Source organism: Saimiri boliviensis, chromosome 1, assembly GCF_048565385.1.
Source record: "Saimiri boliviensis isolate mSaiBol1 chromosome 1, mSaiBol1.pri, whole genome shotgun sequence".
Lineage (NCBI taxonomy): Eukaryota > Metazoa > Chordata > Mammalia > Primates > Cebidae > Saimiri > Saimiri boliviensis.
In genome coordinates this window covers 83,717,707-83,744,151 of record NC_133449.1, presented here as the reverse complement: position 1 = coordinate 83,744,151, position 26,445 = coordinate 83,717,707, and the positions used below count along the sequence as shown (strand labels likewise).

General features: G+C 39.4%; 1 protein-coding gene across 4 annotated transcripts in view; it reads left to right on the top strand.

Annotated features, from left to right (window-relative positions):
* Positions 1–716: 716 nt before the first annotated feature.
* The window catches only part of ACYP2 (acylphosphatase 2), a 191,188-nt gene continuing 165,459 nt past the window's right edge, over positions 717–26,445 (top strand). The window contains exons 1-3 of one of the 4 annotated variants that reach the window (XM_074400161.1): positions 717–1,013; positions 19,622–19,638; positions 23,116–23,225. In XM_074400161.1, the coding sequence (XP_074256262.1) occupies positions 872–1,013; positions 19,622–19,638; positions 23,116–23,225 (269 nt within the window). In that variant the 5' untranslated portion in view covers positions 717–871. Of the gene's footprint in view, positions 1,031–19,621; positions 19,639–23,115; positions 23,226–26,445 lie in introns of all 4 variants that reach the window. The other 3 variants (XM_074400147.1, XM_010333602.3, XM_074400155.1) reach the window with 3 other exon arrangements.

The window sequence follows — 26,445 nt, the reverse complement described above, 5'->3', positions numbered from 1 at the left end:
AAAACCCAACTGTATGACTGAATAGCAGACAAAACTAGTGTTTTTCTCTTTTGTTTCCGCTAGCATAAAAGACTTCATATTTTTAAAAAGTTTCTTATCCCAGAAAATACCACAATACATTTAGAATATGAGTTCAGGCCCAACTCCTTCCTGATGCTACAGAAGAGCTCAAGATGATGCAGACCTCGTCTTAAAAGCTGGCCCAAATTTCTGGATTTGGTAGTCACCCAGAGATTTCCTAAGTAATTTATTACCTCTCAATCACTAAACAGGTAGGCCCTGATTTCAAAAGCAAATCTTGCTGGGATGGAGCGGGGCGGAGGACCTGGGATAGGGGGATGAAAAGGGTTGGAAACGGGGAGATACTGGTAAAAGGGTACAAAGTTTCAGTTAGTGTGAATAAGTTCTGGAGATCTGCTGTTTGCATGGTGACTGTAGTTAATGTATTGTGTCCTTAAAAATTGACGAGCGATCTTATATGTTCTCTTCATTAAAAAATGGTGCGGTGGATATGTTAATTTCATTGATTTAATCATTTCACAATGCACACATCTATCAAAACATCACCGTGTACACCACAAATACACACAACTTTTGTCAATTACACTTTTTAACAAAGCTGAGGGAAGCAACTCTTTTTAGGGCACAGCATCCGGCTTTTATTTACAAACTCGGAGAACTTAGCACCTTGATCGATTAAATGGTAGGGAGCGCTGTGGAGGGAGGATCCTCCCCAGTCCGGGAAGAGAGACGGGGAAAGGAGGCCTGGGATGCCAGGGGCCCGGCTGTCTCATTTGCCGCTTCCGGCGCGTGACCCCGGCGCACTCGCGTCCGGGACGGGTGACAGGCGCGGGGTGCGCCAAGCGGTCCCATGTGCCCCCTCCCTCTCGCGGCCGCCGCAGTCGCCGCGCCCCGAGCCCCGCTCCGGCTCCTCGGCAGAGGGCTCGCCGCCGCCATGTCTACCGCCCGGCCACTCATATCCGTGGACTACGAGGTGTTCGGGGAAGTGCAGGGTAGGGCACCCTCTACGGTGGGAGATCAAAAAGGTTATGGGAGGAAGGGGAGACAGCTGCGAGAAGCGCCTCCCACCTAAAGTAAGCCTTTTCTCGTGGTGGCAGGGACTTCCGCTCAGCCATGACACAGCAGCGGCGGCGGGGAAGGAAGCGAAACGCGCCTGCGTCAGAGGACGGGGACGGGCGGAAGTAGGGAAAGGGGGAGGGAAGTGGGAGGAGGGGGAGGGCGGGTCAGGGGACTGCTGAGGAGGAGAGGCGGGCGGCTGTGGGGTGCCCGGGGGCGCGGGACTGCGGCACAGAGGGGAAGGCTGACGTTGAGTAGGGAAAGGAGAGGGTCTTTGCACTAGTGGTTTCCTTGCTTGCCAGTGAAATCACCTGGGCTTGACTTCAGTTTTAGGAAGGACACTTCGATGGGTTAAGGTTAACTTTTCAGAGGTCAGACTTTTTTTAGACTGTGTAGCTCTTAAAAGAATTCAATTATTACTTATTTTTTGTTTCATCCTAAGTTTACATAATTGCAAAGTTTGTAACGTCTGGCTTATTGTAATTATTGCTGTTTATAAATCAAAATATTAAATCACTCTGAAATTTATTCAATGGAATATAAATCCGGTAGTGATTTAATATGCACCATCTTCGTTTGAAACAATAAAGCCCTTTAACATTGGGAAATTTTACTCATTTCTTTTCCTCTTTGAATTTGGTCTTCATTCCTCTTCTCCCGGTGAATTACCCCATTGTTTTGCTTGAGGGCTTTTTTTTTTTTTTTTTTTTTTTTTTTGCTTACTCTATCACACTTTTCTACAATATGTATATGTGTATATATTCATATTAATAAATGAAATGCTTTTTTGTCTGGATTGAGTTCTATTGAGATTATTATTAGAACACTAGATGAAAATAATACGAACAGTATGCTAAACATTGTTGAATTTTAAAGGCAAATTTGTGTTAGAAATGTATTTTTTAAAATTTATTTTTTTAGGGGATGAGGTCTTGCTCTGTCACCCAGGCTGGAGCAAGAGCAGTGGCACGATCATAGCTGACTGCAGCCTCGAACTCCTGTGCACAATCATAGCTCACTGCAGCCTGGAAGTCCTGGGCTCAAGAGGTCTACCTCAGCCTTCTAAGCAGCTGGGACTACAGGCCTGCGCCACTACACGTGGCTAATTTTTAAATTATTTTTTGTAGAGAAAGGGTCTCTTGTTGCCCAGGCAATTCTTAAAATCCCGGATTCAAGCAATCCTCCTGCACTTGGCCTCCCTAAGTGCAGAGATTACAGGCGTGAGCCACTGCACTCAGCCAGAAATTTATTAATGAGAAGGCTGGGGGTGTTTATGGAATCTTGGCTAGAGGAAGAGTTGAATTATCCTTGTACTTGGCATTCTAGAGTTTTTTATATGTTGGTGCAGTGTACCAGAGTGATTAAGAATGAGTAAAAGTGTGCCTTTTGTAAAGAGATCTTTCTTTTTTAAATTTTATTTCCAATAGGTCTTTGGAGAACAGCTGGTGTTTGATTACATGAATAAGTTCTTTAGTGCTGATTTCAGAGGTTTTGGTGCACCCACCACCCAGGCAGTGTACACTGTACCCAATGTGTAGCCTTTTATCCCTCACTCCCTCCTACCCTTTCCCCAGAGTCCTCAGAGTCCATTGTACCATTCTTATGCCTTTGCATTCTCATGGCTTAGCTCCCCCTTATGAATGAGAACATACAATGTTTGGTTTTCTATTTGAGTTTCTTCACTTGGGATAGTAGGAGACCTTTCTTTCAGAGGGTGATCGTGCAAAGGGAGGTAGGAAAGGAGTCTCAGGTCAATTTTAGGAAAGAATATATGTGGAAGTTGAAGATCTGGAAATTGATTCCCTTAACATTATGCATAGGTCTGTACTCTTTAGACAGTCTTTGAGTGCACCCAGGGGTAAGGTATCCAGCTTTAAAAACTGCCACAATAAGTCACCAAAACACATAATGTAAAATACGAAAGTGGTGGCACAGATCACCTGACAGATTGTCCACTGTAGAGAGATGGCAGTAGTTAAGGAGTGTGTGTGTGTGTGAAAGAGAGAGAGAGAGAGAGAGAGAGAGAGAGAGAGAGAATGAATGACATTTATTGTATTTATTGTGGGTGTTCTTTGGCTGAGCATTTCACTGTTGTTTACTTAATCTTCATCACAATTTTGTGAGATGTATGTCTTATTCCTATTATAACAAGGAGAAAACAGGTGCACAGAGATTCAGTAACTTGGACAAGTATTTAGCTGACAAATAGGATTTGATTCTGCATCTGTCTGACTTTAAAATTTGTGCTTTCCCATTATATGATGTTTTCTGCTATTACATTATGTATTTATATTAACTATACAATTCCACTTTTGTACACATAGTGGTAACACAGTATGTAATCAATTTGGACCAGCAGTAAAAATATGGAAAAGAGAAATGTACTATACATAAATAGTGAGGCTTAAAAAGTCAACTTTAGGGCAATAATTCCTGTAGTTTGTGGTATGTTAAGTAGAAGAGATTTATCTCTTCTACTTATTGCCCTCTATTGATTTATCAAGGCATAGTATGTAGTAAAAACTCACCATCACATATTTACACACATCTACATTGACATGCCCTGACAATTTAGAATGTGCCAGTCTCTGTACTCAATATCTTATATACATTGTCTTATTTAATCCTCATCCCTGTAACTGCAAAGGTTTTCCTCATTTAACAGATAGAGGCATTGAGGCATGGGGAAGTAACTTCTTTCCTGTTAAGAGGTGGGGCTGAGATTTTAAACCTTGATAGTGTTTTGTTTGTTTGTTTGTTTGTTTGTTTTTGAGACAGGGTCTCATTCTGTCACCCAGGCAGGATCATAGCTCACTACAGCCTTGAGCTCCTGGGCTTACATGATCTTCCTGCCTACCGGCATGAGCCACCATGCCCAACTAACTTAAAAAATTTTTTTGTAAATATGGAGTCTCACCATATTGACTAGGCTAGTTTTGAACTTCTGGCCTCAAGCAAGCCTCCCACCTCAGCCTCCCAAAGTTCTGGTCTTATAGGCATGAGCCACCAGCCTGGGTAACAGAGTGAGACTGTCTCTAAAGAAAAAATAAAATAAATAAGTAAAGTATGGAATGGTAAAATCTTAGTGAAAACTGTCTTGTTAAAAATAATGGCTATGAAAGTAAATTTGCAATGGAAGAACCTATAGTTGGGAACATTTAATATAGACAAAATATGGATTGATAAAGTCATCATTAAAATATTTTACTGGAAACGATTCCCAATGAAAATGGTTTCAATGACATTAAAGTGAACACGGAAAAAATGGAAAATGTTTTAACTTTCCTGTATGAAAAGTTGATCAATGAATTAAATTGGCTTATTTGAGTTTATTGTAGAAAACGTTTTCCAACCAAAAATGATGTGTTGTTAGTATAGGGATCATATAACTGGTATGAGCCAATATGGATACATTATAATGAACTAAAGTCCATACCTTAATCCAGGTTTTCTTAGTTGGTTTTTTTTTTTTTTTTTTTTTTTAGACATAGTTTCGCTCTTGTCGCCCAGGCTGGAGTGCAGTGGCATCAAATCAGCTCACTACAACCTCCACCTCCCAGGTTTAAGCGATTCTCCTGCCTCCGCCTTCTAAATAGCTGGGAGTATGGGCACATGGCGCCATGCCCAGCTAATTTTTGTATTTTTAGTAGAGATGAGGTTTCACCATGTTGGCCAGGAGGATGATCTTGATCTCTTGACCTTGTGATCCACTCGCCTCAGCCCCCCAAAGGGCTGGGATTACAGGTGTGAGCCACCATGCCCAGCCAGGTTTCCTTAGTTTTTCTTTAATGTCTTTTTTTCTGTTCCAGGATCCCATCCAGGATACATTTAGCCTCCTTGCCTTCGTAGGCTCCTTGAAGCTGTGACATTCTGTTAGACTTACCTTGTTGTTGATGACATTGGCAGGATGACATTTAAGGAATATTTGAGGTCAAGTACTTTGTAGAATGCTCCCCTCTTGGGATTTGTCTGATATTGGTAAGACTGTGGTTATGGGATATTGGGAGGATGACCTCAGAGGTAAAGTGTTGCTCTTGTCACACTTACCAAGGGCGTATACTGTCAATCTGACTTATCACTGTTGCTGTTAACCTTGATTACCTGCCTGTGATGGTGTTTGGTTTCTCCACTCTAAAGTTACTCTTTTTTTCTCTCTCTCTTCATCCTCTACTTAAAAAAAAAAAATCTTTACATTCTAAAGAAGCTCCACTTTTTTCCCCACCAAATTCTCTTGCATTGAGGGCTTTGAGAGAAGGTTAAGAGAGCTGGGGACGGAGGCTCTGTGCTTTTAGAGTGCTTGTAACTATGGCCTGGTTTACAATGCTTGTATAAATGTTTCATTATGTTTACATCTAGGATAATATAATATGAAAATTTGAAAGGGAAATTGATTATGTTGTGTATAGATGCTTTGATGCTTTACCAGCTCTCTGGGGACCACTAATGACATTCCCAGAAATGCATTGTGACAATCTGTTGGTTTACATGTGCTGAGAAACTTGTGGGTTTTTTTTGTTTTGTGTTGGTTTGTTTTTTTTGACAGCATTAACTCAGTTTTAGAATAAGAGTAGCTTATTTGAGTACTGATGACACAGAATTCTTTCAGTGCCACTTCGCCAGTGGGAAACCTCCTCGGCCAGTGGCTCCTCCACCCAGGCTTCATTTGGGCCTGCTGGGCTTGCTCTGCCCTCTAGGCCTAGCAGGCTGCGCTCTGCTTGTGCTACTGGTCTGGATCCTGCACTTGCCTTGGCTCTGCAGTCAGCCCACAGCTGGTCCAGGAGTGCCATGACCGGCTTCTAACTTGGGTGCTGGTGTCTGGATGAGGGGGACATGGCAGAGCCTAATAACTTGGAGATGCTAGCAACCACAGAGTCTCAAGGGGTGTTACAGCTTTTTCTTGGGGAATCTTGAGGTCTGAGTCTCCAGAAAGTGTTACACTTCTCATTCATTTCTGCTGCCTGCAGCTTTGAATGGAAGCATGTCACAACTCATTGAGTCCTGCTGCCTGCAGCTCAGCAAATGGGGGTATGCTGGCACACACTGGCTTTTTTCACCACTGTAGCTCGGTGAGCAGAAGCACATATTACAGCTCTTTTTGCACCTGCCATTTGGTGGGTTCCACATTCTTGTCCCATGACCAAGAAGAATGAGGTGTGTGAACACTTGAGAGTGAACAAGGCAGAGAAGAATTTTATTGAGTGACAGAAAAGCTCTCAATAAAGAGAGGGGACCCGAAGAGGGTTTCCCTCTGTGTGAGAGGGGGACTGAAAGTGGGTAGCCATCTGTGAGGTTGAATGTGGGGTTTTTATGGACTCAGAATGGGGTATATCCCTGGGTGGGCCTGGAAAAAGCACCATTCACTTTGCTAAAAGGCATCAAGGAAGTTCTCACTCTGGTCATCGACTCCACCTGGAACTGGCAACTCAGTTTCAGGTTTCACTTGAAGGTCAGGTTTCACTGGGGATCCATCCCTGTCTGCCTAGGAATTTGTCTCTCTCCTGCTGCTGTCACTGAGATGAATACCATATTTCTTGAATATTGCCTAAAATGAAAACTGGGATGAATTATTAAATGGCTTTATCAGATAATGCATGATTTAGATGTATACCTTTTTCCTTCTGTAGACAAATGGAAAAGCTGTGTTTTAGGGGTTGAAAATATAAGTACTTTCATTAAAATCAAGAAACAGAAATATGGTTAACTCTAATTCCCTCACTTGTCTTTGTTCCTATAGCATTTTATTTATAGTTGTTGTACTTCTTGTTTTTCCTTTTAATCATTCTGCTTTCAGCTACAGCTATCTGTGTACACATGTATGTGTCTCTTACTAGACAATAACGACAGTATTTTGAAGGTCAGGCTGGTGGCTTGTTTTTATATCCCCTAAAGGGCTCTAGTGGGGACGTCATATTCCCTACTCCTCTAGTGGAGACTTCAAAAGTGAACTGAATTAAATTGAAGTGCCTGGGGATAGCTGGCTTGGAGAAGAAATACTAGTGTGATGGCTGTTTCAGCTGTTTGAAAGATGCCATGATATATGGCTCCAGGGAACAGACCCTGGACTGATGGTGAAAGATTAAGTGAGGCAGAATTTTTTTCCACATAAGGAAAGCTTTGTAACAAAGATATTTACAGTCTAAGGTAGCATGTAGATTCAAAATTGCATTCAAAATTGACACATGCAGTCAGATCACAGGATGAATTGATAGGTTACAATATAAAAAATACGGTTTTACATGAAAAGATGCTGACATTTAAAACTCATCATAGGTTTCTTTAAATATCAGTGTTTCTTTGTCAATTCAAAGTATGATTTACTTTGCAAACATTCCCCTCAGGGTTTTTCACTGACACCTCTTTCTACAAAGTGAGGTGCAGTTGTAGCGGACTGGACCTTGACTGAGCAGCATATTGTGTTGGAATCTTTCACCACCAAAGCGGGCTGATGTCTGCTCCAGTTTCCGGAGCAGTGTGTGTGTAAAAAAAACCTGCATGTGTCATATCAGCTTTCCTTCTCTTCAGCAAGTGAGGTGGAAAAAGTTTTGGGAGGCCACAAAAGCCCATAGATAAATCTACAGAAGTCCTGTCCCAAGAGGGCTGTGTTCCAGTCACCACTGATAAAGTGCAGAAAAATGTCTCCATGTCCACCGTTTCTTTCTATATAGAAGTCTATCTGTTGTGAGGTATGCTTCACTCTAGGAATCAGGACTCAGACTCTGGGAAAATTCCAGGTAGCTTATGAAACTTTGAGCAGTTGATTCCTGTATGGTTCACTGCTTTGCAGAGTTAATGGGCTGGAAGTCTTGAGACTCCTTGACACACATGCCTCCCAAGGCTTTAAAATAAGGGTTGTAGTTTGAGGGACACAATAAATAACACCCCTCTTCATTGTATGAGTTATTGACAAGGAAGACAAAGAATAAAGCAGAGTTTTAGGAATGTGGTGTCTATCTGCAGATAAGTGGACTTTATAATGACATATACTGCATAGTTAAACACTGGCCACCCGCAACTCCAGGCACAGGGAGGCTGCTCCAGGTCAGAGCCAGAAGAATGATCCCTGTGGGTAACTTGCTCCCAGCGGGAGGAAGAAGAGGACATGCCTGGGCTATGCATGTTTCTCCTTCTAAATTTACCCAATAGATGAGTCACTGCATCATGTCCTTGTGACAGGGGCAGAGTAGAAAGTAGCCAGGAATGTGACACTAATGATAGTCCTTCTCACAGAAGGAACTTCCGCTAGAGAGAAAGATGCTTTCTCCTGCAGAAATAAGTTGTAAAATCTGGATAGAGTACAGTCATTTAGTTCTACTTGCAGTACTTGGAGAGGAGGTTCACTGCAGTTACTTGGGTATGGAGTGATAGGAAAAAGGGAGTTTATATGGTAAGCCAAATTGGAGAAAGACTGCCCTTGTTCTACAGATAGAGGGAAGAAGGTCTACAGCACAGTCCTGCTTTCTGCTTTCCAGTCTGTGTGTGTGTGTGTGTGTGTGCGCACGCGCGCATGTGTGTGTGTGTGTGTGTGTGTGGCATTAACAAAATTGAGGTATAATTTACATAACACTAAATACACAGTATTTTTAGTATATCCACAGTGTTTGGCAGCATTACCATTAATTCCAGAACATTTCCATCACCTTTCCTTCCTTTTACCAGTTGTTTCCCATTCCCCACCTCATTCCGCCATTCCCCACTTCTTCCTCCATTCCTTGGCATGTTCTAGTTCCTCAGGGAAGTTAGGGCCAAAGTCTCTGATGTCCTTGGCTGCTTCCACAAGGTTTTAAGATTGCCGCTTAGCTCCAATCATAATATTCACAGCAGGATTAGGAGAAGAAAGGGTGCCAATGCAACATCCCTGGCCAAATCAGCCTCTGTTGAAGAGCGTCTGGAAAGCCCCACCCAGTGACCTGGCTTACATTTCATTGGTCATCCCTATTATAAGGAAGTCTGGGAAACATCGACTGCCACACTGCTGCCCCACGTAAAAATCAGACTTCTGTTAAAAAGGAAGAATGGGAGAATGGATTTGGGGTATGCAACTAGCTGTGCCTGTCACAGACATTCATATAATAAATACAGTTCTAAACAATTATTATATTTGATGTTTCTTTCCAAGTAGTGACACAAAAAGACACATTACCAAGGTGTTTATGGTCTCTACCATAAAACACTGGATCTGTAACCAAAACAACCTAAATTTTTATTAAGTTCATATTGAATCTTTTATATATAATTTATCTTAGCCTTGTTTATTTCCATCTATCACTGCCTCAAGCAAAGGGTAACACTTTTATTATCCACCCAGTTTGTCAAGCAGTATGAATTTAACCTAAAATTATGTCTCAAACTTAAATGACATCCTGTAGCTCCACTGTTTTAAGATTTGTTTAATAAATGTATGTGTGTGTCCTTACCATCCACGGTTAAAATGCTTTTATTTGTTTATTTATTTATTTGAGACAGAGTCTTGCTCTGTTGCCCGGGCTGGAGTGCAGCGGTGTGATCACGATCCACTGCAATCTCGATCTCACAGGCTCAATTGATCCTCCTCCACCCTATCCTTCCTAATAGCTGAGACAAGAGGCATGTGCTATCATGCCCAGCTAAGTTTTGTATTAGTATTTTTTGTAGAGATGGGGTTTTGCCATGTTGCCCAGGCAAAACCTTGAACTCTGGACTCTTGGTCTTGAACTCTGGACTCAAGCAATCCATGTGCCCTGTCTTCCCAAAGGGCTAGGATTACAGGCATGAGCCACCATGCCCTGCTTCAAATGCTTTTAAATTTAAATCTTTGAAAATTTAAATCAGATGAACATGCACATGGATTCAAAAAAATTCAAGTTGTATAGTAAAGCTGGTGATGAAAAGCAACAAATACCACATCCTGTTCCAGTTTCCAACCCCAAATCCTGTATATTCTACAAAACAACCAATTTAATTATTTATTTTTAAAGTCTTGTATTTTTATGTCTTTATTATGTATATACTATGTATGTTTGGGCTATAATCCTGAAAGATACAATCCCAAACGCCATAATCCTATGTGTTGAAATTCCGAAACATCAAAATCCCTAAAGTCTAAAATCCCCCAAATCACAGTTCTGAAAAATCAAAATCCTAAAAATAAAATCTGGAAAAAATCCTGCAAAAATTATTTAAAATACTAATTTTTAAAAAACATATTAAAAAGGGGATTCAGGCCAGGTACGGTGGCTCACATATGTAATCTCAGCACTTTGGGAGGTCAAGGTGGACAATCACTTGAGTTCAGGAGTTCCAGACCAGCCTGGCTGACATGATGAAACCCCATCTCTACTAAAAACACAAAAATTAGCTGGGCATGGTGGTGCACGCCTGTAATTCCAGCTACTCGGGTAGCTGAGGCAGGAGAATTGCTTGAAACTGGGAGCCGGAGGATGCAGTGAGCCGAGATTGTGACACTCCACTCCAGCCTGGGTGACAGAGCAAGACTCCATCTCAAAAAAATATATAAATAAATAAAAAGGGAATATATGTGAGAAGCATAAAACCACAACAGGCCGGGCGTGGTGGCTCACGCCTATAATCCCAGCACTTTGAGAGGCCGAGGCGGGTGGATCACGAGGTCAAGAGATTGAGACCATCCTGGTCAACATGGTGAAACCCCGTCTCTACTAAAAATACAAAAATTAGCTGGGCATGGTGGCGCGTGCCTGTAGTCCCCGCTACTCGGGAGGCTGAGGCAGGAGAATTGCTTGAACCCAGGAGGCGGAGGTTGCGGTGAGCCGAGATCGTGCCATTGCATTCCAGCCTGGGTAACAAGAAACTCCGTCTCAAAAAAAAAAAAAAAAAACCACAACAGAAGCTTCCTAGGCCATTTTACACAAGAAGATATGCAATGATAACATGTATTTTTGTAACTGTACGTAAGTATACTGATGACAGTCACATGAGTGTAACAGTTATGAGCAGATGAACTGTATTCATAAGGAAGTAGGTCAAAAAGCAAAATGTATAAAAGCATATCACTATGGTTGGTAATTGTGTGCAACCAGTTTTGTAACTGGTCATCTGAAATACCTTGATGGACAACCTAAGACTTTTGATGAGATTGATCAAAAATTGTGATGGATTACCACTGTACATGCAGTCACTCAAAAAGCCAAGATGTCAAGAAATTTTATCTTTCATAAATGCAAATATACAAAAAGGACATCTCGTCATTTATTAAGGAAGTTTCAACATTTTTACATACCTGCACAGTACTTACTAAGTCAACGTTGTGGTGACACTTGTAGAGTCAAATTTGCAACAACAAAAAAAGCATAAAACAAATTAGAACTCTAAAAGTCTTTACACAGTTTATGCCTCCAAGGTTGGAGATGATGCGAAGATGAAATATATAACATGGCAAATTATAAAAATGAATCTTGGCAATTTTAAATAGTGGGGACAAAAATAAAAAAAAACCTAAAAAAAACTAAAAAGAAAATTTCACATATGAAAAAATATATTACAGTGATAGATTATAGGCAATTGCATGGAGGTAGTTCATAAGAATTGGCCAACTTTTTCACAATCATTAACTATACTTTGAAGTCTTCTATCATGATGAATATCTGTTTTTTTCTTTTAAGGACGTGGCTCTTTTTGGAAAATACATTTACATTCATTTTCTATATGGCACTGCTCTTTTTGAAATTCTTATATGATTTGACATACACTGACATGAGCATCCCCTATTATGGTTCTCCATCTTCAATGCCGCACTGCTTTGTTTTGCGTATGTGGAAATTCATTCTGCACGCGCTTGTATACAGACTGCAAATCCAGTGCAAACGATACTGGTGATCAAACAACACCACCGTCGTACGTCTTCTAATCCTACCATGCGCGTAATTATTTTTAAACCAGTCAGTAACTTTGCTGGTTTCTTCAGGCAAATACAGATTCAATTCATTAAAAGCTCCTGAAATTTCATTAGCTGGAAGGAAAGCCAATGCAGACAAATGACACATTTTTAAATTGAAGTTTTCATCATTGCCATATCTTGTGGCCAATTGATTCATCTAAATTTCCCACTAAATTTTTCCATTGGACTGGATGGAAAAAAAACAAACTTTGTGAGTGATATCTTGAAATTCACTTTTAGAAGCTTTGGTCACACCTATGATTGCACCTAATTCCAAATCTGTCATTATGATTTGGGGAATTCAGTTGAATCTATTTTCTTTTGCAATATCCACTAAATCTTCAAATAAGTGTTTTATAAAGTGCTTCACTTTTGCCCAGTCATTCATACTTAAATGAGTGGGTAAGTTCTAGAATTTTGAGATCCAACAGGGGCATGATTTGTATGCAGTTGGTAACAAATAGTGGGGATGGTTTTGAAAGTGTCAAGCAGTAGCCAAATTGAAGCATGCACTGGTTTTTCTTTATTAGATTAAGTAGTTTAATACATATAAGAAGTCTATCTGCTTTGACAGACATATCCCTAACCAAGAATAGTTCACCATTTAATGTGTTTTGTATCATGGGAGGAACCTCTGTATCAGTGTCTTGTTCAGAAGGTAGCTGAGCTTTCCAAATTCTTTTTTTTTTTTTTTTTCCAGCTGGATACAGTGGCTCATGCTTGTAATCCTAGTGCTTTGGGAGGCTGAGGCAGTTGGATTGAGTGAGGCCAGAAGTTTGAGACTAGCCTGAGCAACATAGTGAGACTCCATCTCTACAAAACATTTTAAAATTACCCAGGCATGGTGGTGTGCACCTGTAGTTAGTTTTAGCTATTTGGAATGTTGAGGTGGGCGGATTGCTTAAGTCCAAGAGTTCAAGACTGTAGTGAGCTATGATCATACCACTGCACTCCAGCCTGGGCAACAGAGCGATACCCTGTATCTTAAGAAAAATTCTTCTTATTCCGTGATGAAGGTCATTTTTTTTTCTTTTTCCCCCCTTTTTAAAAAAACATTCATTTGTTACAAAAGCAGGACATTTTTTGAAGGCAAGCTTGTCATTATGTGTGAAGATACAGATTCACTAATTTGGCAGGGGAGATTTCTTGTATCTTTTGGCTGCATTTTTACATCTCTGAAACACTCAAAACATTGAGGGCAGATGTTTCCCATCTTGTCTACTCAGACTCACACAGTAATCTCTGGAAACACTCTCACAGGCACATCCAAAATAATGCTTTACCAGGTTTCTAGGTATTTCTTAATCCAGTCAAATTGATGCCTAATATTACGTTCACAAATCCAGCCCTTGTCAATTTAGCACCCATATGCATCTCCTTCAACCGTAATTCACTTCCAAATAAAGACAATAACAAGGTAATAGTTCTGTTTACCATGATGCAACTAACATGATGCAGCTATCATGCAGACAACCAAACATGCACTGATCGCATCCCCAGAACTGGGCTTTCTAGATTTTACCATTCAGAGTTTTAATCTTTCAGGATTGTGATTTTCAGGATTTTAGACGTTAGGGATTTTATGCTTTAGAGATTTTTAATTCTTTTTAATTAAAAAATTGTTTTCTTTCGGAAATGAAGTATTGCTATGTTGCCTAGGCTGGTCTCAAACTCCAGGGCTCAGTCAGTCCTCCTGCCTAAGCCTCCCGAATTGCTGGGCTTGCAGGTGTAAGCCACCACAGCTGACTGACTTTAAGGATTTTGGTCTTTCAGGATTTCAACATATAGGATTATGGCATTTGTGATTATGATTGGCACTAATACTATGTATATGCCTAATGTTATGTATATCTATAATCTTAATTTAGGCATTAGTAACTTCTTGCTATCCTTTATAGTATATATACTATTATATGTAATATAAATATATTATAGATATGTATGTGAGCATATAAGCATGTATGTCTACATATATATGTATATTGTATATTCAGTCACAATATATTATCACATGTAAAGTTCTGCTAGAATCAACATAGAATTCTTGAGACTCTTTCCAGAACTTTGAATACAGTAAATTTAGCATCATCACTTTGAACGTAAAGTCTGATACATATGATTATATGTATATTCACAATATATGTTAAGAATAAATATAATATGTAATCAATATGGTAATATTATCAGTTATATTATACATCTATAACACATAATAAACATAATAATTTATATGATGTTATTATAGCATAGTTAAATACTTCATATAAATATTTATCAGCTGGTTTAAAAAAACTCATTTATTCAACAACCATGTGTCAAGCTCTAGTCTAGGTGTTACGGACACAGTGGTAAACAAGACAGAAAAATTTCTGCCCTTATGGAGCCGACAGTCTACTATAAAGATAGAAAATAAAAAAGTAAACAAGGCATATGCAGGAAACATGGGGTGCATTGCTGTTGGAGATAAATTGGTTGGGGAATATTTCTTTAAGGAGGTGACATTTATGCAGAGAGGTGAATAACGAGAAGGAGCCAATAGTGAGACAATCGGGGGAAGAAGATTCAAGCAGAAGGAACAGTCAGTCCTAAGGCTAGGGGGCTTGGCCTGTTTAAGGGGCCAGAGGGGGCCTGTTTGGCTGGAATGGGGTAACTAAAGAGGGGAGGACTAGGACATGAGGTAGGGGAATTAGGAGGCTGTGGCAATCAGAATACATTTCATTTCCAGCGTAATGGGAGCCCCTGAAGGCTTTTTTTTTTTTTTTTTTTTTGAGACGGAGTTTCGCTCTTGTTACCCAGGCTGGAGTGCAATGACGCGATCTCGGCTCACCGCAACCTCCGCCTCCCGGGCTCAGGCAATTCTCCTGCCTCAGCCTCCTAAGTAGCTGGGATTACAGGCACGTGCCACCATGCCCAGCTAATTTTTTGTATTTTTAGTAGAGACGGGGTTTCACCATGTTGACCAGGATGGTCTCGATCTCTCGACCTCGTGATCCACCCGCCTCGGCCTCCCAAAGTGCTGGGATTACAGGCTTGAGCCACCGCGCCCGGCTCCTGAAGGCTTTTAAGCTGGGAAAGGAAATGATTTTATTTTACTTAAGAAAAGAAAACCATGTTGGCTGCTTTATGGAGAATACACTGTAGGAGGGCAGAACTGGAAGCAGGGAGGCTAAAGAAGTTCTTATAGTAGATGAGTTGAAAGATGATAACTTTAGGTATAAAAAACATTATCGCCCATTCTTCTATACACAGTTGGTACAGAATTAAACTATTTTGCAGTTTAGTCTTCAGTAATGACTAAGGCCTAGAAATAATTTAGAAAATGAGTACAATGCATGGGTTTGAATATTTAACTATGTGTGGTATTGAGACATGCCCTGATCTCAAACCTCGGGCCTCTGAACATGCTCTTCTATCTGTAATATTGTTCTATTCTCATCTTACTAATTTTTCTCATCATTGAAGTCTCAGCTCTAAGACCAGTTTTTCAACAAACCTGCCCTAAAATCACCCAAGAGTGATTGATTGTCTGTCATGTGGCTGTACTATAAACTCTAATTTGTATCTAGGTTTATGCATTTTACAGCTTCAAATTGTCCGTTATTTTAATTGCCTTATTTAATTGCCAGTTTATTTGTCCATCTTTCCCACTAGATTGTAATCTTTTAGATGCAAAGACTGTGTCTTATAAAATTAGACAGTTGAAACTAAGAACAAAAAAAGAAAAAATTAGACAATTGAAAAATGTTCAGTGAATAATCAACGTTTAACTATGTGCCTGTTAAATGTGTCTGAATTAACTAATTCTTAGATTATGTTTGTGCGAATAAAATATTTACATCAATAAATTGGAGTAGGTAATTTCCTTAACGCTGCAACACATAGTGGAATATCTGTGTTTGATTCCACTTTAAACATTTTTTCAAACCCCATCATCATAAGCTAATGGTCTTTGCCATCATCAGTGAAGAGATGGCGGAAGGGCTGCTCAGGATTCCTAAATGTTGAAAGGACGTTATTCTTCACTGAGAGGCATGTTGTCAGTTTCCCTCTTTGGGCAGCTCCAGTATTTTTAGTAGTAAGCGGTACAGATGGAAGGAGAAATGTAAATGACAGGCTGCCTAGGCTGCACCAACATCAGGTCCCTTTAGGGTGCAGGAGGGAGTTTTGCCTTTTTATTATCCATGGCTTCTATCCTGTAGTACTTCTGACTTGTGAAAAAAAGGTGAGGCAACAATGTCATGCAAATACCCGAGTTATTACCAACACCAGCTTGAACAGTGTGACGGAGCATGCATCAGATCTGTGGTGGTACCCTACAAGATTATAATTTTCTCCTTTGTGATGCAATTATTGACCTGAAATATAAACGCTTTTGCCTGCACAGCAAAGCCTGTGCACACTTTTGCCTGCACAGCGAAGCCTGTCTTCTCTTCTGTTTTATCTCTCTCTTCTACATGGTCTGCGTGACCTGAAGTTGCTGGAATTTTCTGCCATTTCCTTTTATAACGACTAGGTAATGTCTGTCCCTCCATCTATATAACAGATTGCCTTTCTGATTCTCTTTCAGATCAATACTTTCCACCCATCATTCCTCCACATTAAACATCTATCTTTTGAAATATTTTTATAGCCCTATAAAAATTCCATTTGTGATACTATCCTGTCTTTATTGCTTTGCTGCTTTATTTTTCTTCATATTTGTTTGGTACCACAGTATGCTACCATCAGGATATTATAAATCAGGAAATTATAAATCTGCTTATAAAACTACAGAAAATATCTAACCTACTGGTTCTTTCTTCTTTATCCTCTTAATCAGGCTCAATTGCTGTTTATAGAATCAACACCTTTTCAACTCTGTGAGTTACCAATGTGACTCACCAATGTATTTTTTTCTGATTATTTTTCAACTGAGATAGAATATAAATTAAGCAACATTCACCTTTTATAGTGTACAATTGAATGAACTTTTTTTTTTTCGAGGCAGAGTCTCGCTCTGTTGCCCAGTCTGGAGTGCAGTGGCATGATCTCGGCTCACTACAACTTCCGCCTTCTGGGTTCAAGTGAGTCTCATGCTTCAGCCTCCCCAGTAGCTGGGATTACAGGTACCCGCCATTGTGCCCGGCTAATATTTGTATTTTTGTAAAGACGGGATTTTACCATGTTGGCCAGGCTGGTCTTGAACGCCTCAGGTGATCTGCCTGCCTTGGCCTCCTAAAGTGCTGGGATTACAGGCACGAGCCACCACGCCTGCCCCGATGAATTTTTAACAAATCCATACATGCATGTAATCATCACCACAATTGAAAATATAGAACAGTCCCGTCACCCCGAAGATCTCCATCCCCCTATTGTAGCACTGTCCCCTCTACTCCTGGCCCTTGGCAACTGATAATCAATTTTCTGTCCTTACAGTTTTGCCTTTTCCACAGCATTTGTGATTCATATGTGTTGTTGCTTGTATTCATGGTTTATTCCCTTTCATTGCTGCAGCTGCATGGTATTCCATTGTGTGGATCCATCATAGTTGTTTATCCATTCCCAATGTTTTTTAATTGCTATGCCGTCTCCTCTAAACTTAAGCTTTTTTTTTTTTTTTTTTGTCATTTGACTTCTTGAGTACTGGCAAGCAAATTTCCAAATTTACCATGTGTTCTAGGTAGAAATTAAAACTAAGTTACAATAGGTACTAACAAGCTCTGAATTTCTGCACCTGATACATTCCTGATGTTTCTTTAAAACATAGACCTATTTTAATCAACTCTCAAGTAGGAGCTCGCATGTGGGGCATATCTATCCCAGAGAAGCCTGTTCTAATTCATCCTTTTGGATCAAGAGTTTTCCAAGTTGCAATTTGCAGGAATGACTTGAGATCTGTTATTTAGGGTCATTGCTGCAATTCCCAGGAGAGATGTAAGAAGGCCTTCCCTTTCCCTAAAAGGGTCCAGTATCATAAATGCCTATCTCTGATAATTTGGAACTAGTTTGCGTCTTGTGTTACCCCGCCTTTAGGGCCCGGTTCTCTATGTATCAATGTTTGGTTCCAAACACCCCAAAGTGTGAACTCCCATAGTATTTTTGACCTCTGTCTGAGATGAGGCTTCCACAGTTTTGCAGGCTGGGTAAGCAAAATATAAGATACCATTATAGTTGGCCAGCATAGAACAGCTTATTGGTCTAGATAGGGAAAAAACGTAACCAAGACCAACAGTACTTCCCAATCTACATGGTTTGAAGTATGAACGTAATGTAATCTACACTATACAGATTCCAAGAATCATTTACATTTAAGTTCATTTCCTTTAGTACTGAGGCTTCAGGGCCAGGCAGAGTGGCTTATGCCTGTAGTCTGAGCAACTCAGAAGGGGAAGCAGAAGGATCCCTTGAGCCCAGGAGTTCAAGGGTGCAGGGAGCTGTGATTGCACCACTGTATTCCAGCCTGGGCACAGAGAAAGATCCTGTCTCTAAAATAAATAAATAAGTAAGTAAGTAAACAAGTAAATAAAAGAAGTGAGGCTTCAGAAGCCAAGTTATGGTCAAGTATATCATTTCATGATGTAAGTTTCATTGGTTATGCAATAAAATAAAATAAAAACACAAATGTTTTATTACATTTAAATGTGCATTTAGTCCTTATATTTTAAGAAGATATCTTAAAAGTTGAGTACAGCTAAATTTTGTGCCAAATATACTCAACTGTATCTGTAATAAGCATTTTGTTTTATTTAGCATTTAAAAATAGAATGAGTATGCAGTTCAACATTTTATTATACTTTGGAGTCAGAATATTACTATTTTTATCCAAAAAGTCTTCCTTTTCTCTTTTCACTTTAAAAGAAACTAATTTTTAAAAATGCTTTCTAAATGCATTCAGATATTAAACATTTTGTTTATTTTATGTACTTACCACTTAATAAATACAAGAATCCTCCCTTCTTCTCGGGGGATCCAGTCCAAGAACCCCAGTGGATGCCTGAAACTGTGGATAGTATAGAACCCTGTATATCCTAAGCATTTATCACACACTGTGGCTATAACTTTTACAGTTTGAGATGTAACAGAAAAACTAGCACAAATTTCTTTTTTCTTCCTCACAGTTTCATGGACAGAAGATTTGTTTTTAATTTAGATCTTAGCAGCATCAGCATACAATTTTTTCTTTCCTTATTAAGTTGAGAACTTTCACCTTTTCGCTTAAAGGAAGCACATTATGGTTTCTCTTTGGCACGTTTGCCAGCATCACCACTCTTGTGCTTCGGGGGTCATCATTAAGTAAAATAAGGGTGACCTGAACACAAGCACTGCAGTACCACCAAGTCAGTCAATCTGATAACCAAGAGGGCTACTTAGTGACCAATGGGCAGGGAGTGTCTACGGTATGGATCTGCTGGACAAAGGCATGATTCACAGCTGGGATGGTGTGAGATTTCACTATGTTACTCAGAAAGCTGTTCCATTTAAAACTTACGAATTATTTATTTCTGGAATTTTAAATTTAATATTCTAGGACCACAGTTGATTGAGGGTTAATTAAAACTGCAGAAGGTGACACCAAGGATAAATGGGGACTACCTAGATAAAAGTTAAGTCAGAAAATTTATAACTTTTTAAGGTAGACAAGCTGACAATATTTTTTGTTCTTCTTTTATACAGGTGTTTGCTTCAGAATGGTAAGTCAATACAATCTTTGTTATTTTGCCATGTTTTTTTCCACTGTTATTCCCAATTACAGAGATAGGACAGTTTCTACTCAGTGCTAGTCTACTGTTTACTCCCTGTCCTTGGGGAGTAAATGAAGAAATATATGTATTTCTTTAAAATTACTGATTGAGATATTTATTAATGCTAAAACATTATATCCTTCTTAGTATTTACTTGACATCTCTACATTCAAAAGAACCTTTCTTGGGGTGGTTTTAATGAAATGCTTTGATTAGGTGTTTTGAATACAAAGTATGGGATTTTTCACATGTTCTGGGTGGAAGAAATCCTCTAGGCAAAGGGACATACAGTGCATTGCAAAACAAAACACGCTAAATATTACATAAGGAGGTGGTTCCCAGGATTTAGCAGTTTAAGCTCCATGTTGCATTTATTTATTTATTTATTTATTTTTGAGACAGAGTCTCACTCTGTTGCCCAGGCTGTAGTGCAGTGGCGCAATTTTGGCTCACTGCAGACTCCGCCTCCCAGGCTCAAGCAATTCTGCCTCAGCCTCCCAAGTAGCTGGGATTACAGGTGCCCACCACCACGTCCAGCTACTTTTTTATTTTTAATAGTGATGGCCTTTCACCAGTGTTGGCCAGGCTGGTCTTGAACTCCTAGCCTCAAGTGATCCATGCACCTCAGCCTCCCAGAGTGCTGGAATTACAGGTGTGAGCCACCATGCTGGACCTGGCTAATTTTTTTTTTTTATTTTTAGTAGAGACCGTGTTTCACCATGTTGCCTAGACTGGTCTTGAACTCCTGACCCCCAATCTTGGCCTCCCAAGGTGCTGGGATTATAGGCATGAGCCACCATGCCTGGTTCCATGATGCTTTTAAATTTTTGATTTTTTAAATTAATCCTTTCCTACAAGTTAAATGTGACATGCATTTTCACCTACTATCTGAGCTGGGTCACTAGATGAGGTCCCTGGTTCCAAAACCCTGAGGGCTCCAATATGTTCCTGTCAGTAAAGTCTCTGAAGTATGAGGCAGCCCCATACCCCCAAATTCAGATTGTCTCTCTTTTCATTACTATCTATTAAGAAAGTGACTTATTTTCAGGGCTACCTCTTACATCAGTCTTAGCTGTGTTGATTTTGATTTGTGTTGTTTCATACAGCTGGGGATGTGGGATATAGAGATGTTGATCGCCCTGGCCTCCATACAGGAGAAGAGTATGTTTTTGAAAAGTTCTAAGGCCAAATGTGTCGGAACATGCCTGTAATCCCAACACTTTTGGAAGCCAAGGCGGGTGGATAACCTGAGGTCAGGAGTTCAAGACCAGCCTGGCCAACATGCTGAAACCCCATCTCTGCTAAAAATTTAAAAATTAGCAGGGCATTGTGGTGGATGCCTGTAATCCCAGCTACTCAGGAGGCTCAGGCAGGAGAATCACTTGAACTTGGGAGGCAGAGGTTGCAGTGAGTCGAGATCGCACCACTGCACTCCAGCCTGGGTGACAAGAGCGTAACTCCATCCCCTGCCAAAAAAGTTCTAGGAGACTGGATCAACAGGAATTTTAGTATGATGTTGTTAAAATAATTCAAAATAAAAATGTTGCTACTTATGTAGCATAACTGAATTTGGAGCTAGAAAAAGGAATTTTTTAAAGACTATTAGTAATAATAGGAGAGATAAATTTACTCAGAGACAATTATAACATTTCTGTGCCAAGTCCAGAGCCAACAGAAAACATCAGAATCTTAATCTTATAATAACTCTGCAAACCAACATGCTTATGCTAGTGTTCTTGCTAGTTTAATTTTGTTTCTTTTTTTTTTTTTTTAAAGAAAACTTATTTTAGGTTCAGGGGTACATGTATAGATTTGTTATAGGTAAACTCATGTCATAGGGGTTTATTGTACAGAGTATTTCATGACCCAGGTACTAAGCCTAGTACCCAATAGTTATTTTTTTCTGCTCCTCTCGCTCCTCCCACCCATCACCCTCAGGTAGGCCCCAGTGTCTGTTGTTCCCCTCTTTGTGTCCACATGTTCTCATAATTTAGCTCCCATTTATACATGAGAACATGCAGTATTTGTTTTTCTATTCTTATGTTAGTTTGCTAAGGATAATGTCCTCCAGCTCCATTCATATTTCTGCAAAGGACAGGATCTGATTCTTTTTTAAGGCTGCATGGTATTCCATGTGTATATGTACCACATTTTCTTTGTCCGGTCTACCATTGATGGGTATTTAGGTTGATTTCATGTCTTGGCTATTGTGAATACTGCTGCAGTGAACATATGTATGCATGTGTCTTTATGATGGAACAATTTGTATTCTTCTGGGTATATACCCAATAATGGGATTGCTGGGTTGAATGGTAGTTCCGTTTTTAGCTCTTTGAGGAATCGCCACACTGCTTTGCACAGTGGTTTGGCCAGTTGACACTCCTACCAACAGTTTATAAGCATTCCTTCTTCTCTGCAACCTGGCCAGCATCTGTTACTTTTTGATTTTTTTTTTTTTTTTTTTTTTTTTTTTTTTTTTGAGACAGAGTTTCACTCTTGTTACCCAGGCTGGAGTGCAATGGCGCGATCTCGGCTCACCGCAACCTCCGCCTCCTGGGTTCAGGCAATTCTCCTGCCTCAGCCTCCCGAGTAGCTGGGATTACAGGCACGTGCCACCATGCCCAGCTAATTTTTTGTATTTTTAGTAGAGACGGGGTCTCACTGTGTTGACCGGGATGGTCTCGATCTCTTGACCTCGTGATCCACCCGCCTCGGCCTCCCAAAGTGCTGGGATTACAGGCTTGAGCCACCGCGCCCGGCTTACTTTTTGATTTTTTAATAGCCATTCTGAGTGGTGTGAGAAGGTATCTCATTGTGGTTTTGATTTGCATTTCTCTAATGATCCGTGATATTGCGCTGTTTTTCATATGCTTCTTGGCCACATGTATGTCTGCTTTTGAGAACTATTTATGTCCTTGCCTACTTTTTAATGAGATTGTTTGTAATTTTCTTATTAAGATGATTTTCCCTCATTTTTACTGGAAATTTCAAAGTGTTTTAGTCTCTATTTCTGCTTATCAATACCTTATGTTAATCATAATTGGATTTTTTTTCTCAGTGATAATCTTGGATTGATTATCATTTGGAACTCAGATAAACAATGCAATTTAGTGTTAGCAATCTTGAGGGCAATGCAGCTAAATTTATGTATCCAAAAATACATCATGGAAACTGTTACTGAAATAATTCTCAGTTTCAGCTTATTTTTTCATCATGTACTTGTTTTTATTGAAAGTAGAATTTAACAAAACATACAATTTAAGTGAAGGTTCTTGTAAAAAGTGTTAACTGTAGGTCATCTACACAATTGTTGGCATAGCCTACAAAAAATGTTTATTAGGTTAGCATTTTTTGGATGTTAGAATCAAGTATGTTGTGAATTCAGACTTTTGATGCTTTATTTTTCTTGTTTTTTTCTGAAACCAGTATACAGAAGGTGAAGCTAAGAAGATAGGGGTGGTTGGCTGGGTGAAGAATACCAGCAAAGGCACCGTGACCGGCCAAGTGCAGGGGCCGGAAGACAAAGTCAATTCCATGTGAGTAATAAAATTAGTAACATGTACATGACATTTATGAGGCTGCTCTTTTTTATTTTTTTTAAACCTGGTCTTGCCCAGGCTGTAGTGCAGTGGCACAATCTCAGCTCACTAGTTCCTCTGCTTTCCAGGCTCTGATCGGCCCCCTCTGCCTCCTAAGTAGCTGGGACTATAGGTGTGAGCCACCGTGCCCGCCTTATGAGGCTATTTTAATGTTTCATTTGGCAGTAAGAATAGTATTGATGGACCAGATTTTGTTTGTAGATTATAATCAAACTGTTAAATTTTTAGGTAGGCCTGTGGAGAAATTCTCAGAGTTGGGAGTAGCATTCTGTGTCTAGGAATGAATTTCCCACTTGGGCTGGCCTCAAGAAGGGTTGTTGCATCACTCTCTAATCTGTATGTCCTGTTGCATCTCCTCCAGGGTTAGGGAGATGTCCGGGGCCCAAGTAGCTCTCGTTTGAAGTGTTTCGACTGGTGCACAGTGCCTTAGGATGGTTTGTGAAGTTCTTAGGGTAGCCTTTAAGGCAAAAAGATTGTCATCTCCTTTTTATCGTTGGGTGCCTTATTTATCTAATTGTAATTTTACTTTTTCTGCTATTGAGAATGTGTTTAATGAGCTGGATGGTTACCAAAATATGAATCCTTAAAGTCCAAAAGAGGCCAGACTCAGTAATATGGGAAAAAGTGCCTTGTGTACACATTGTCGTTTTCAAAAGCCTGGTATTTTCAGCTTTGTAATTTCAACTGCTCTCTGTAGTGTTTTTTTTTTTTTTTTTTTTTTTTTTGAGACGGAGTTTCACTCGTTACCCAGGCTGGAGTGCAATGGCGCGATCTCGGCTCACCGCAACCTCCGCCTCCTGGGTTCAGGCAATTCTCCTGCCTCAGCCTCCTGAATAGCTGGGATTACAGGCACACGCCACCATGCCCAGCTAATTTTTTGTATTTTTAGTAGAGACGGGGTTTCACCATGTTGACCAGGATGGTCTCAATCTCTTGACCTCGTGATCCACCCGCCTCGGCCTCCCAAAGTGCTGGGATTACAGGCTTGAGCCACCGCGCCCGGCCGTGTTTTTTTTTTTTTTTTAAATTAAAAATAGCTAACATTTATTGATCATTTACATGTTGGGCAGTATGCCAAGCACCTTACATGGATTATCTCACTTAATCTTCACAACAGATCTTATGAGATAGGTACTAAGTAATACTCAGTTTATTTGATTGTTTGCAATTTATCTTTGTTTTCATTGCTTAATATTCTAAGATTAGAAAAGCAATAGTTTTTGCTTATTGTAATAAGTCATGTAACACCAAGATGTATGAAGGCAAAACTAGTAATGTGAGCTTTCCTCTCTATTTCCCTCCCCTTTATGTAACCTGTGACAAGAAATACTTTCCGCAGCTTTCTCTTTCACTTAAAAATAGTTTTACTTGGAATACTCTCAAGAAAAAAAAAAGTTAAGTATGCATTTACAATTAAGGTTTTGCTGGTTATTATAAAATAGAATGCTTTGTGCATATTTTTCCATAATTTATATTTTCATTTTCTGGACATTTCTGTAAACAGCAAATACATAATTACCCACTCCTTATTTTTTTCTAATTTTCCAGTGGTTAGGTACATACTTGTGTTTGTGTGTAAAACTACACCTCATATTGAAAAGTGGGGTCCAAAAATTTAGTTTCATAAACTGTGGGGTGACTGTTTATGAAAAACAAAATTTTAAGTAGAATTGTCACAAAATGTACAAGAAATTTTGGGACTTCCGTTGTACAGAACTGATAGTTCAATGGAAGAGAAAATGCCAAATGATTGTGAGGAAGTTTTAAAATGGAGACTATGTCCCATGATTCAAAGGAACCTAGAAAAAAAAATAATATAATGTTTAAAACCTGAGGATTATGTGGAAGATAGATGCTCATACCAATCATGTTACATTCCTAATCCACATTGTAGGCGGTCTTTGATTAATTTGCTTAACATAAATGAAATAGTTTCATCCATTGTGCTCATGTTTTCTATTCAATCCCTGCATTCTCTACCACCGTTCTTAAGTAACCTATGTTAGCAAGCTAGTGTGTATTCTTCTGCTTGTCTCCATGTTCAGATTCTCTCTCTCACACACACACACACACATTTGTGGGTTTGGTCAATATTTGCTTTTTAAAAATGGGATTGTGGTGTATTCCCTTCTCTGCATCTTACTTTTTCACTCAAAGATACATCCAGGAAAATCCTTCCAAGTTAAATGGTATAGCTCTGTTTCATTCTTTTTATTGGCTGCTTAATATTCCACAATGTATAGATGTATTATTAGCTTATTGCTGGGAACTCATTTTTTTGTTTGTTGTGTTTTACAGTAAGAGCAATGCTGCAATAAAAATTTTATTGGTGATTTTATGTTTATTGCATTGATTCCCAGGAGTGTGATTTGTTGGTTGAAGTGTCTGTGTATTTTTAATGTAAAAACATTTGTCAGACTGCTTTACAAAACAGCTGTAAACAATTTACATTTTTTTTCTTCCTCATCCTGTCAGCAACTGGTACTGTACTCTGTATTTTTCCTTTTATCTGATTGGTTGTAAGTGATTATTATTTTTTCCTGTAATTTGCATTTCTCTAGTTACTAGTGGGTTGAAGCATCTTTATGCTTATGTCTGTGGATTTGTTCTCATGAACTCCTTTTTCACATCCTTTACCCATTTTTCTATCAAGTTGCTTGTCTCTTGCCAATTTTTAAAAACTCTTTGTATATTGGTCATGGTTACTAACCCATCAACTGTTATCGCTTTTACAGATATTTTCCCAAATCTGTCATTTGCCTATTAGCTTCGTCTGTGATAGTTTTGCAACATAAATTGTTTTTCATTTTTATTAACTCAAAAATGGCAATTTTTTCTCCCTGGTTAAGAAACAGATTGTAAGTGTTGTTGCCTAGGTTTTCTTCTAACTTGATGCTCTATTTATTACATTTAACCACTTACTCCATCTGGAATATGTTTTTTATTTATAATATGAGCTATTGGGACAACTATTTTCTACCAGATGAATAGCCAGTTGTGCCAGCACTGCTTACTAAATAATCACTCTTTCCCCCATTGCATTGAAATCTATTTTTTGGTCGTATTATTAAAATCTCATATAAACTGGATTTTATTTCTGGATTCTCTATTCTGTTCCGCTGATCTATTTCTCTGTTCCTGAATCAGTATACCATAT